The sequence below is a fragment of the Rutilus rutilus genome (assembly GCF_951802725.1).
Source record: "Rutilus rutilus genome assembly, chromosome: 1".
Classification (NCBI taxonomy): domain Eukaryota; kingdom Metazoa; phylum Chordata; class Actinopteri; order Cypriniformes; family Leuciscidae; genus Rutilus; species Rutilus rutilus.
In genome coordinates this window covers 33,426,034-33,440,183 of record NC_140209.1, presented here as the reverse complement: position 1 = coordinate 33,440,183, position 14,150 = coordinate 33,426,034, and the positions used below count along the sequence as shown (strand labels likewise).

The 14,150-nt window shown below is 39.8% G+C and overlaps 2 protein-coding genes across 4 annotated transcripts in view; both read left to right on the top strand.

Annotated features, from left to right (window-relative positions):
• The window catches only part of LOC311304609 (vascular cell adhesion protein 1), a 660,847-nt gene that overhangs the window by 448,879 nt on the left and 197,818 nt on the right, over positions 1-14,150 (top strand). The gene's annotated exons all lie outside the window — the stretch shown is intronic.
• The window catches only part of rhbdf1a (rhomboid 5 homolog 1a), a 46,678-nt gene that overhangs the window by 15,838 nt on the left and 16,690 nt on the right, over positions 1-14,150 (top strand). For all 3 annotated transcript variants that reach the window (XM_084419185.1, XM_084419184.1, XM_084419186.1), the window contains exons 2-3: positions 13,142-13,286; positions 13,375-13,514. In XM_084419185.1, coding sequence (XP_084275311.1) covers positions 13,170-13,286; positions 13,375-13,514 — 257 coding nt within the window. In that variant the 5' untranslated portion in view covers positions 13,142-13,169. The remainder of the gene's footprint in view (positions 1-13,141; positions 13,287-13,374; positions 13,515-14,150) is intronic.

Sequence of the window (14,150 nt, the reverse complement as noted above, 5' to 3'; positions counted from 1 at the left end):
ACTGTAAGTCTGCACAATAATGTGAGCAACTAAAGGTCGCTGAACAATATGGTGCGTGAGGCCTCACGTCTTGCAAAATCAGGGGATGTTGTTTCAGCTCAGCAGTGACTCAGAGCTGGATTCTTCGGCCTCTGGATCATGGTGAGAAACAGCTGAGGATACTTAGTAATTTGCTTGTGATAATTAAATCAGTCCTCCACCCGGCTTAATGCAGCCGTAGAGGCTAGCGCTGCAGCGGACCGTGAGATATAGGGAGAATGTGGGAGCTTGAATGCAGAGGATTCAGTGTTCAGTGTTTCATTTGGTTTGTAATTTGTTTTATGGTCCCTTTTCATGCTTTAATTCTTAGTGTGCACTTTACTGTCACTTTGAAGAAGGTTAAAGGGATAGTTCACACAGAAATGAAGATTCTGTCATTATTTGCTCACCATCATGTTGCTCCAAACCTGTATGGCTTTCTTTTTCCATGGAACACTTTTTTTACCCATAGAATTACAATGAATGGGGTCTGAAGCTTTCAAGCTGTGGTCCATACGAGTCTGTTAGCAATTTTCGAATCCTCTGAAGTCATTTGATAATTTTGTGTAATTTAAATCATTAATCACAAAAAAAATAAAAAATAACTTGACATCTACCCTTGCTCTTCATGGCACTTTCATGAGCGTTCATGGGAAAAGTAGCAATATCCGATTCTTAAATGAATCGTCAACGAGGTCCAAGTAGACGAGGAAGACATATACCCTTTTACACCTGGTATCTGAATGTCTCTTTTGTCCACTTTCAACCAATTCTGTCCTGATTTCTTTGAGGGGAGGGTCTAATATATGAGTTTTTTTTTTTCAGATCTTTCAATTTAATGGACAAAATAAGCTCTCGCAATTTACATATGACCGCGCACGGAGACGACTGAAAAACATACGCAGAGTAGCAGCTTTCATTTCTGCTCTGACAGCTGCAAGATCACGCAGAACGCTGTGAGTGTGTGTTAGAAATCAGGAATGGTGAGATAATATTGTGCTTGGTACATTTTTCGTCTTCAAACCAAACTTGGGTCTCCAGCCAAAGTTTAAATCCCATCTGGCTAGCGCACTTCCCATAACGTAAATGCGTTAGGTCAGTAGGAGAGTAGACGGTCTTTTGTGGCTGTTTGAACACATTCAACCACATGAGCGTTAAAAGCAATCCGGTTGAATGCGTTTTCGACTACCTCTGCAAGTGGTCAAAAGTGGACAAGCTCAAAACGTTTTAGACCCCGTTTAAACCTGTATTTAGCCTCGTCCACTTGTGATCCGATTGACCAAAATGCATCTTAATACCAGGTGTAAACAGGGCATAACTGATTCAGTTTAATTCGTGATTCATTTAATTCAGTTCAATGATTTGGTCACAACAGCCCACTGCAGGGGAAGATTCTCAGTGAATAACTCCTTGTATAACTATTCAATTTAGTCTGTTCCTAAAGCTATCGCAAAGCTATTACTGACTACACAACTGTGCATTCATATGGACTACTTTTGTGAAATTTTTATGGTATTTTGAAGCTTGAAAGCCTCATCTCCACAGGGACTAATTGCACGGAAAAGAGCAACTTTTGGGAAAAAAGCAGCCAAAATATCTTATTTTTGATTCCATGTAAGAATCAAACACATACATGTTTGGAAAAACTGGAGTTTTCATTTTTGGGTGATCTGTCACTTTAAGCATTGGCTATAATTATGCATGCTTACATCATTAATGCAGGCGATCACTTTGAAGTGTTTAGTTTCCCCTGGAAAGACCAGATATGCTGTTGAAACCTGCTGAGCAAACATGGGCAACGGCATAAGCTCCGCCCACTACTGAGACACAGTCAGTCCTGACCACCGCTGCCCTGATACATGATCAGAGAGTCTGCTGCAAAGGGTATTCCTGTGTGTTTGTTTTTTAATGTCAGATGAAGTGGTTCAGGGTGAAAGACCGTCACATGTTACAGTGTCAGGCTTTCCTCAGAAATGTAATGGGCTTGAGCAGTTCAGGGGTGTGCAGCATGATGGGTGACTATGCGGAGTATTTCCTGTCTGATAAGAAGGAATGCTGCGCAGACCATCGTCCCTCCCCCATCTCCCCTAAAGACAACATGACACAGAATGCATTAACTTCTGCAATGTGAGTGAGACACACTGTGCAGCTGGAAATAATGTAGGGTGGGACTTTATTTGATCCAGCGGCTTATTGTTGGATTGCTATTGGATGGTCATGATATTATATGCTTGTTATTACTATAATTACTATTACTGTTCCACATATTTGCGGTTAGGGTTTTGAACGACTCTTAAGTATTATCGGCGTGGAACTTGTCTCACGTGTGCAACTTTACTTACCGTATACTGTAGCAACCACTTGGTAATGGACTAAAACCACTCTAGCTGTATCCCAATTCAGACGCTGCATCCTTCGAAGGCTGCATTCGAAGGCAGAATGAATAACCATGGCGTGATGAAGGCTGTCCTAATTCAAAGACTCCTCCAAATGCGTCCTTCCCAGGCCGCGAAGGATAGAAAGAGTGGATCCTTCACAGCCTAGCCTTCATTGGACGTTGATTATGTACATAAATGGACCAATGTGAACATATTTAGACAGGTTGTGAACCCTGTTTTGTTTTCAGATAGTTGAATACAACTTTCAAAAAAGTCCTGTACTGTCGCTTTTCCTACGTAGGCTAGACTTTTCTGTTTAACAACACTGTGCGACCTTCATGGACTTCAAAGTATACACCCTCTGTATTGGGACACAGCTTCTAGTAACTGCATAGCAATGCCTAAGCAACCACCTAGTGTCATACTAAACCCTACTCAGAAGAACACTCTAGTAACTGGTTAGCACAGCCCTAGCAACCACATAGTGACATACTAGAAACACTAGAAAATGCATAACAATTTAAAGCAATCTCCTAATAACATACTAAAACCACTCAGAACACTGTAATAACTGCATAGCAAGCAACCACCAGCATTATGGCATAGAGATTTGGAAGATTATGGAAGTTTTTTTTTTCTCTTCTTCTTCTTTAGACTGACTGTGATGTGCACATTGAAACCATAAATACTTATTAAGAAAGGAAAATAACTGAATTCTGATTTCCCATTGAAGCCTTTCAGAATTCTTTTTCTCCTTTCTGCTGAAGCGTGATTAGTTGTCATACTGGTTTGTCCCTCATGTGAATATGGAGCATGAGCAAACGTGAGCTCAGCGTGGCACTGTACCCTTGGTTATGTCATTCTGGCAGCAGTGTGTGCAGTAGCAGCACAGTCACCTGGCTCTGCTCGGCTTTCTCTCCTCATAGATGATGGGCTTTATTTTTAGACTCCTAATCTCTTTCAAAAGTTGTCCAGAATCCTCCACCAAGCTTGAGCAGCTCCCCTGCTGTTGTCAGCTTCAAAATTGGTGAGCTATAAAAAGATTTTTAAAAAGCCAGAATCTGTACAAAATAGACAGACTGAAGATGAGCTGCAGTTACACCACAGAACACACACCCAGATGAATATCATGTTGCTCAGTTGCTCTTGCTGGAGATATGATGGTTTTCTCAGTTGTTTTATTTGATGAATTACTAATAATAGGGGCGAACGACTTAGCCTGAGCACACACTGCTCACATCCTCTGTCTTTATTAGTTTACGATCTGTTTAACAGTCCTATCTTACACGTTATTAGATAGAACTGTTACACAAAGAAAGTAAACGGTATACGGAAAATATCGTTTGCCGTGTGGTTGATGCCCAGTGTCGCTTGCTGAGCAGAAATACAATCATTTTTCGCTTTGTCCCTTCAAAGTCGCATTGGATTTCCTCAGCGTAAAGGTTGATAAGTGCCTGTACTTTGGCATCAGTCCATCTATCACTCTTTTTCCATGTTCAAGTAGTAAATATAGGTTATAAACGGTGTGTACATGGCTTTTTTTTAAATGGCGGGTGCAGGTGTTTTGCATGCGTTCGGCCAATCAACGTACACTTATGTCACTGGTAGTTCCTGTAGTGCTGGGTTGACCCTACTCTGTAGTAGGAGCTAATTTAGTTCCCCTAAAAGGCGTTCCTAGAACTAAAATCGTTCCCACTTCCTGTGGTGAGAACACGCTAAAAAAGTGGGTACTTCCACCAATAGTTACAGGAACTATGAAAAGGTTCCTCCGGTGCGAAAGCCCCTAATGTTTGTACTTTTTTGTTTTGTTTTTTTAAACCTTTATTTTTTATCCATTCTTAATACACAGACCTCATCCTAACTGGCCTGACACACAGCGTTGCCTCAACATGTATCCTTCATCACGATTCACGACCATTGACTTGCACTGTGTCTGGCTAGAATAGTTACACAAGGCTACAGTTTAAAGTCCAAATGTCAGTTTTTCCATGTTTGGGAGTAAAATGGGAATTCCTTTCAGGCTGATTTGTTGAGACTGGGCAGATCCTTTAGGCACACTGCTGGTAGTGTACAAGAGGAAAGGAGGAGTCAGCTTGGCATGAGCGGAAATAACTCTGTTGGCTGCTTTGTGGGTATTGTGCAACTGGGGGAGTTTAACTCTCTGTGACTGGGAAATAAAGACATCACATTATAAATGCCGCGAGCAAAGCGGCCACTTGTGTGTGCAAGAACTGTAGGTCCAAGAAATTGTGAGGAGTGAGACAGAAAGAAAAAAAGAGAGAGAGAGAAGCCTTCCTCAAGGCCAGGATGTTCAGCCTTTAGGAAGGAAGTGTCCAGTGTTTCAAACACACAAATAAATGAGGTCATCCATCACTGTGTTCTTTTGCCCCAATCATTAAACCTCTTCCTTCTGCCCCGGGGCTCTTTCATCAAACACTGTTGCTCCAAATAAACACAAACACATGCGAGACATGAGTATCTGCAGAACATGCTGATTAAACCAATACACTATGGCAATTTGTAACTATTTTATGTTTTGGTGAATTTGTGGATAATGATCTCATTTGACCTGCTGATGGTTAGGTTTACAGGCGGACCTTCATGCTTCGCATCATACAAATTCATACAAAATACTGCCTTACCACCTTATTAAATAGATGGGTTTTTTTTTTTTCATGAGACTGGGTTGGCTTGAACTCAGTGATCTCCTCTTCTCATGAATTGCTAGATTGCTTTCTAGAGGGAATGTTCTCATGAAAAATTCACATGACTCGGCCTCATGTTGTTCCAAACCTCTGTGAAACACAAAATATGACATTTTGCTGGATGTCCAATCTGCTCTTTTTTATACAATGTATAGAGACTGGGACTGTTGATCTTAAAAAAGAAAAGAAAGAAAAAGCAGCATTAAAGTGGTCATTATATCTCTCAATAATATGTCTTGGTAAAATTAGCTTAGTTTTATAATCAAAGCTCTGTTGTTTATATTGTCAGGGGCAAAACATATATATGCAGTGCAATACAATGATGATTGAAAGATGTACAAATAAACATTCCTCAAAAGCCGGATAGATCATATTTGATATTCACAATTTAACAAAAAAGGTGTCTGGATAATCAAGTAAACTCAAGATGCTTCAGCCCAGTTATTTTGAATTATACTAAAATCCCTTTTACCCGCCCCAAAATGATGCCATTGGTTGAGCTCATACAGTATGTAAGTATAGAGCAAGGTTTTGAGAAAACAGCATTATATGTATCGGAGACTGTGCATATTAACCTGGAATATGGGAAAGATTTTACCATCTAAATCATAGACCTTTAACTTTTCTGACAAACAGATGGCAGTGGCAGGTCGTCCAATCAGATAGATTTCTCCAAAAACAATCGTATCTGGCTCACCCGGGTGTTCTATATTAGGCTCAAATGGTGGAAAATCTCAGACAGGAAGTTTCCATTTGGTCTGCTGGTGGTGAGGGTGTTTCTTGAGTGGCTTGAGATGTGGAAACAGAAGGGCACACCCCAACACACACAAACACATGATGGGTTTCCATTTTTTATGGGGGCTTTCCGTAGACATAATGCTTTTTATGTACAAACTGTATATTCTAACCCAATAACTACCCATAACAGAAAACTTTCAGAATTTTTACTTTTGCAATAAAAATCATTTAGTATGATTTATAAGCTGTTTTCCTCATCGGGACCGAAAATGACATTTTGTCCCCATAGTGTTGGGAATACCTGAACCACACACACACACACACACTCACACTCACTCATACCCTGCATGGTACTGTTAGCATCTAAAGTCTCCCCCGCTCTAAAAAGTGGCCCAATCCATTACTACATAACCTGTCATGCATGACTAGCACTCATTCAGCAAGTTGTTGTATTCAGTTGTGGTGGGAACAGATCATACAAATCATAAAAGCAGAATAAAGCCTGTATAAAAAAGACTGTTGTGTCTTAGCGAGAGAAAACTCAACAGCCAATCTGTGTTTGCATGTTAACCTCTACCTTGAATCCCTTGCACCTGCACTATTAGCAACACTTTAGCCTTCTGTACATACCAGATATAGTATGATTATGTCTCGAGACAGGAAGTTTTAGCTCGTGTCAGGCTTTTGCCTGGGGAACACAAGAGCAGGAAGCTAATCGCGAACAATGTAACGTCAAGATGAAAGCCGAGATTTTCTTTCTCTTGATTTAATCGGACAGTCAAAACAAATCACTACATGGCTACATAAAAAGAAAAACATTTAGTGACGCCACATGTGATGCAGTCAGGAAGAGAGAATGCTAAAACCCTGATGGAAAGTTCATCTCGACGTGGTGCTATTCACTCGCTTTGTAACTTTGATATAAGTGATCTTTTTGAAGCTCTTGAGTGGGTCAATTTCCTTTTCTGTGTGGAAGCATAAATGTGAATGAAAACCTTTATAGAAGTCTCATATCCTTTGGATGACGGCCATGTGTAGAAATCAATCCGTTGTCTCCCTCCTCAAGGATATCGCTCTCATTCAAGGATATTCTTCCCATGACCTGCTAAACTGTCTCTTCTGACTGTAGAGGATATTAAAAAATCCTTCATAAAATGTCCTAATTAATAACTTTGAGTGATGTGGATGGGTCAAGATATGGGCTACTATTTTCAAACCTTATACATGAACCGTCTATCAGCATTTTGATTTTGAGCGGGGCACTTAAAGGGATAGTTCACCCAAAAATGAAATGTCAGTCAAAATTAAACTTTGATTTGCTTTTCACACAAGGCTATTGCATCGCTTTAAAAGACTTGGAATTCAGTGCGTGATTTGTATGGTAGTTTTTCATATCTTTTTGCCACTGTTTATGCACTGGTCCCCATCCACATTTATTCTATTGAAAAGAATGGCTTGGACATTTTGCTAGTTAAATTGGTTACACTTCAAATTCAGATTTGATATGTTAACATTAGTGAATGTTTGTTAATAATTACAGCATTTATTAATCTTGATTAATGATCATTTATACTACACACAATACCTTTCAAAAGTTTAGGTTCAGTAAGATTTTTTAATGTTTTTGAAAGAAGCTTCTTATGCTCACCAAGGCTGCATTTCTTTGTAAGTAATATTGGGAAGTATTATTTCAATTTAAAATAACTGTTTTCTACTGTAATATATTTTAACATGTAATTTATTCCTGCATCCAGCATCATTACTCCAGTCTTCAGTGTCACATGATCCTTCAGAAATCATTCTAATATAATCTGATTTGCTGTACAAGAAACAATCATCATTATTATTATTATTAATGTTGAAAACAGTTGTGCTGCTTTTCAATGAAAAGAAAGTTAAAAAGAACAGTATTTAATCAGTCTTAACTGTAATCTAATCCGTCCTTTCTTTTAAATCTTTTGAAAAATATCTTGCTGACCCCAAACTTTCAAATCGTAGTGTATATTTTTTAACTTTTCAAGTTGTGTGCATTAATTAATGCATTAGAATAATTAATTAAATGTAATAAATGCTGCCAAAAACGTTTGTTGTTAGTTTATGATATTTTAACTATGTTAAATATGTTAACAAATTGAACCCCTCAGATTGTTTCAAAGCAGCTACAGTGATAAACGGTGTGTAAAGCAGCTCTAAATAGATGATAGCAAACAGTCATTATTCAGTTGAAATCAGTTCAGGGTTGATTCAGTTTGGTTCAATAACTGTGTAAAGTTCATCTATTATGAAAGGAGTTCAATTCATCTCATCCAATAGTGTCAGTCCAGTCAAATCAATTACATTGCAGAATATTAAGTCCTTGTAAAAAGTGCACTGCGAGTTGCTTTGGCTACAAGCCTCAATAGAATTCATAACTGTATACATCTCATCTCATCACATCTACATAATGCATTGGGCTACAGCTGTCCAGCGTCTTGCACACTTGCTGAAAGTTTATGGAGTGTTACAAAACACACAGCTGGCCTTGTGCGGTTCTTCCCATGGTTCTCCTGGGGAGTCTCCGACATGTGCAGCCTTGAGATGGATGCCACAGTGCCCATGCATGCACAGGCTCGAGAAACCAGAAGTCTATCCCAAAACCATGCTTCTGTGATTGACAGGTGCTATAATGTTTAAGATGTTACAGTAAAACTGAAGGGAATTAATTGCTGGCGATGTAACATCAGCTCTCTTTCAAACTAACCATAGGCATCTGCAACATAAACCCAGGCACATGCTACATATTAGCTTCGCAGGAAGGGAAGCTGTAGGGGTTGGAGTCAAATGACAGGGGTGTAGAAGATAATTACCGTAATCCCACAATGCAATGTGCAGACCCGGGGCTGATGGCTCTCATGCAGTCGGTAATCAGCCCGTCGTGAGATTTAGTGGCCAGATTAATGAGATGATGGTGGATACTGATACAGACATTAAACCGTCACGGTGGTCTGTTCTGACTCAAGGACTGACAGGAAGCTTTCATGTGTCTCCCTCAGGCCTCTCCAGCGGTCTATCACACAGCACAACTGCGTCTTCTCATTTCGGACTCCTGCGTCAAACATAATCGCTGCCTTTCAGAATCAGTCAATTTGGGTTCTGACATGCTTAAAAGTCAGGATTAGATTTCTGTAATGGGTCTGTTTGGATATTGAACCTGGCAGGTGGTTCCTTTCTGTGGTGGGGCTGGACAATATCAAATACTTTTGTGAAATATTTGAGATACATCTGTTGGCTTGTTTAAAGCTACACTACGTAAATCTTTGCTTGTTTGAAGTATCTGTTAGTAACTCATTTTTTATCCTATAGCGCAGAGGTGTTCAGTGAACGTGCCAAGAGGCCCGGTCTCTATATTTACTTCCCAGCAGAGGTTCAGACAATACTTTTTTGGAACAGTTACACATTTCCATCGGGGCAGCTGTAGTGCTTTGTAAAAGAAAAAAAATCCTAAACACACAATATAGTGTTTAATATTCTCAAAGATGAGAATATTGGGCACAGAGAGCCAAAGCAGTGAATCTTAGGACTTTTACCAATATTTACCAAAAAAAGGAAATATTTCTCACAACTGGATATGAATATTAAAAGGTAAGATCGGATGTTTTATCAGTTTTTTTTTTTTTTTTTTTTTTTACATTAAGGGCCAGATTTCCTAACAGCTTGCTCCAGCACAAACCCTCTTTTGGCATTAAAAAACTAGTCAGGATTTACTAAAGATGCACAGTGGAAAAATTTGCGCACAGTTATTTTTGCGGCTGACCTTATTACATATCAATTTGTTGGAGTTTCCCTTTCAGATGCAGAATTTTTGGGAGGAGAGGTGGGATCACGCAAGGTGATATACTAAGGTTTGCGTTTGTCAATTTACTGGTATTTGCGCCATTATTTAACAGCCAAAAAAAGTATGTCTTTCTTAAACCAGACGCTAATTTGCACTGCTCTTGGTAGATTGTGTTGGTCATTATGAAAATGATCCGGCTGCGCCTGTGTTCTTTAACTTACGTCAGTAGATCTTGCGCAGAACTTTCCACTCCATCTGTGCTATTTTTGGATTTGCGCTCGCACGCTAATTTTCCCTGTTTAGTAAATCTGGCCCTTAGACACCTACGTGTGTGACACATAAAAGGCCTCAGGATGTGAGAAAACACTGTATGGACCATTTTTATATTTTGCTCTATGTAATAAACTACTAAAAACAAACAATGTGCACTCTCTCATCATGAGCACAAAACAAAGGTAACTAGTAGGCCTAATTTCAAAGTTTTTTGTCTTCCTTTGCCATCTCTAAATAATGTTTCAAATTATAGCAGTGTTTATTATGAAATGCTCTTAAAATGCTGATTTAATAATACTAAATGTATAAGGGGAAAAAAAAAAAAGTCTAAAGGCACCACGCGTTAACAAACCTGGTTTAGTCAAACGGTCAGAGTCATCTGTATGACATAAAAATAATTGTATTTTCTGCATTTTTGTTCATTCTCATTCATTCATTCTTCTCAGAGAAGCAATGCACACGGAGCGGAAAGGGCTTGAATGAATCCTCTAAAAATATTAGAGGGTGTAGTGCTGAAATATCATTACTGTAAACGACCCAGAGCACTTGTATGTAGTGTGAACCGCTACGTTGTTTTGATGCACTCACTTTAAACTGTATTAACGGTAAAATGGCGCAATTATGTCCCGTGGGCGGATGGAACCAAGCCAGGGTCCAGAACTGAACTGCGGTCCGCCATTTAAGTACCACTTCTCTAGTGACATTACAGTTAATCCATTTGAGAACAAATACATAAGTATCGCAATATACAGTATATGAGCACAAAATACAGAGTCTGTTATATTTTGACCTCCATCACCCAGCCCTTGTGGTGGGAAACCATTGGCATGGGCCGACAGGGGTGTCCTCAAAGCTGGGGCTTTGCTCCTGTCTGCTCTGTAATCTCACAGTCATCACACCGCACACATACTGAGCGGCCAGTGATGATATCAGTCCACATTCCTCTTCAGCGGGCAGGAACTTTCTCATGGACAATGAGAGTGTTTCACTTTCCAGCATGAGCTGCAGACGCAGGGCTTCTTTCTTGCCTGGTGCCTGCTGATAGGTAGCTATTTTTATGAGTTTAAAGTTTAAACTGTCACTCAGGTTCTACAAGATTCAAGATTTATGAACTTCTGTGATTTATGTTATTTCACAGTGGCTTCTTCCATCATCACTCCATCATGGGTGGTTTGCTGTAAAATCTGTTTTGTTAAACCAAAAGCAGATTTGGAGGCCTTCCCGAGGGGTGAATATATATATATCCCAGAAAGAAAGACTGCCTTTGCCTACACGTCACTCCCTTGTCAAAGCAAAAGGCCTTTTGAAAAAAGAAGTTTTTGAGCACTCCTAACTGTGCCTCTGCTGAATCAGTGCACCAAAGCAGAAGAAATGATATTTTCCTCTGATTTATGAGTTTGCAGTATTGTGAAATAACACAAAGACAATAAACTTGTCTTTCTATTGTGTTGTCTTCACTGACTGCGCGCAAAAGCAAAAACACCACTGGACCATTGTAGTCATTACAATAGCTTCTAAGTTATTACTCAGACCCACAAACTGACAAGTTATTATGATTCACTTGCTCATGAAGTACTTGTTAAGTCCATCAAAGTGGTTATTGAATGAATATCTGACTCATTTCTGGCTGGATGTTTACTGTAAAAGACAATATGTAGTTGAAGACAGATGAAAAGAGTTGTATTAATAAAACACATTTAAATGTGTCATAATCAGCATTTTCGTTTTGTTTAGTATGTAGGAAAAATTGTGATGGATTCTGCAAATTCTACAGAATTCTTTGATGATGATCAATGATTTTTTTGATGATGACTGTTTTCTGCAGAACTGCTTTATAGATGAATTGAACTAATTTAATAATTGATGATCTTTACAACGGAACTGAAACAGCACTAAACTGATAACAATGACACTGAATGGACCTCATAGAATTTTCCTGTTATCACTGTAAAGCTGCTTTAAAACTATCTGTATTGTATAAAGGGGATTTGACTTGACTTAAGTGTTTAGTATGTGTGCTTAATTGTAATTTTATAACAATCAGGAGTCATAAGGAGTAACTCTCTAAATAATTTCAGTTATATTTTGCTGTCATGGTGCACTGCAAATGATTCCCTTTAAACAAGCGTGACACTGTAAAGATCTTTAACTCTACGCACATCTGGGATGGCATGTGGGTGATAAAATTGTTGAGAAATGATGAGAAAATGTTCATTTTTAGGTGAACTGTGCCTTTAAGATAAAGCCAAAACCAGGACCCTTAAAAAAAAACTTTTTCTTCCATAACAAACCTGAATCTGAAAAAACTGATAGCAGTCTCAGTTTGGGTAGCAGACTTCTATTCTGTGGACACACAGGCTGCCCTAATTCGACATGTTGACGAGCTGTATTCACTGAATGGAGAAAGGCAGAAACAGTGTTGGTTTAGTGCTCTTCGTCTGCCGACTCCACGCTGCAGTGATCTGGTAAACTCTCTGCTCAAGCTGTGTGGGAATATGCAGCGGGAAGACACACTAATGATGGCCTCTCACCAAATTCCTGCTCCGCCACAAAGTAGCACTTTTAATGAGAGGGTGGTATAAAATAAGTGGTTTAGGCTTAATCTACTGACAATAAACTTTTCCACCCCCACAGTAGAAATGTTTATTAGTCAGTTAAGTGGATATGAGTGTGTTGAGTGAATGTAAACATATGAGAAAACGGCTATTTATTTACATTTTATGGTTTCCTCCTCAGCAGCAGGAAGGTTTACTGGATATTTGGGCCCTCGTGTATCTTGTGGTGATTTTAGACTGCCATCTTGTGGCACAACAAGTACTTTTAATTAGACATTGGGTATGAGTGGCATGCTAGTATGTGTAGTATGCTGCTGCAGTATATGTACTGTACAGAGAATGCAAAATTACTAACCAGCAAAGGTGTATTTTTGAGCAGAAGTGGGTTTATAAATGTATAGCTGCCAATGGAGTTACTTAGTTTGAAGTATTGGCAAGGCAACAAAATTCTTATTGTTGAACCCTGAGGCTGTATACTGCATACTGTCTAGCGCATTTAGTGTCCCGTTTCCTACATAAGTCAGTCATGAACCTTATCAGTACAACAGAGCCTCAACTTTGAGGATTAACTTCTTGCATTTGGGATTTAATTCCACACTGTGCAATTCTTTTGAGGATTCACCTCTCTCTCTCTCTCTCTCTCTCTCTCTCTGTCTGTAGCTGGCAGGTCTAAGGAGAGGCAGGCAGCATGGCTGAACCCAGACGCGACAGCACCAGCAGCCTGCAGCGCAAGAAGCCTCCATGGCTAAAACTGGACATTCCCATCGCTCAGGTGTCCCTGGACGAACCTCCCGCTTTTGTCCAGGTACAGCATTGTTGTCTCTAACTGTCCTTCTAAGTGCAAGTGAGTTTAGCCCTGGTTTCCAATCTTGTCCATGTCTCTCTTTTTGCAGCCAGTGAAGAGGCACGGTTTCCATCGCAGCGTCAGTATGCCAGTGGAAACGTCTCATCTCCCCTCCCCTCCACGGGACCTCTTTGACCCCCGTCGAGCTGCTTTCCAGCGTCAGTCTTCAATCACCCAAACCATCAAGAGGTAGGGGAGGCATTACATGTGGCCTGAGGTTCATGTCTTTACCAAAGGTCAAACTCTGTTTCAAAACCTAGTAAGCTGTCTACATAGACATTTTAAGTCAGTAGTGCCCAATCCTGTTCCTGGAGATCAACCTACCTGCAGAGTTCAGATCCAACCCTGATGCCACACACCCGTCTGTCATTATCAAGTGCTCTTGAAGATCTTGGCTGCGTCCGAATCGCATACACCTCTTGAGTAGGTACTTATTTTGAAAGAGTAATTACTTGTACAAAAAAGTACATTCTAAATAGTATGTATGCGTGTAGTATGGATGTAATCTGGACGTACTACATCTGCCATGTTGTCATTATCATGAGACCTACCAGTGTCAGTTAAGTCGCTTCACCTCCATTCATAAATCCTCTACCGTGGCCTCATGGGATAGTAAAGTGTCCCTCTTCAGAATCTCGCCGGAAGTAGTAGGTCATCCGGGGACTCTTTGCCTACTGTTTTATGAGTGCTGTGAATTCAGACATAGGCCTACTTCTTTTGTCACATACTGTTTTTCACCCACCATATAGTAGGGAAGAATGCGATTTCGGACGCAGCCCATAATTAGCTAGTTCAGTTGTGCTTGATCAGGGTTGGAGCTGAACT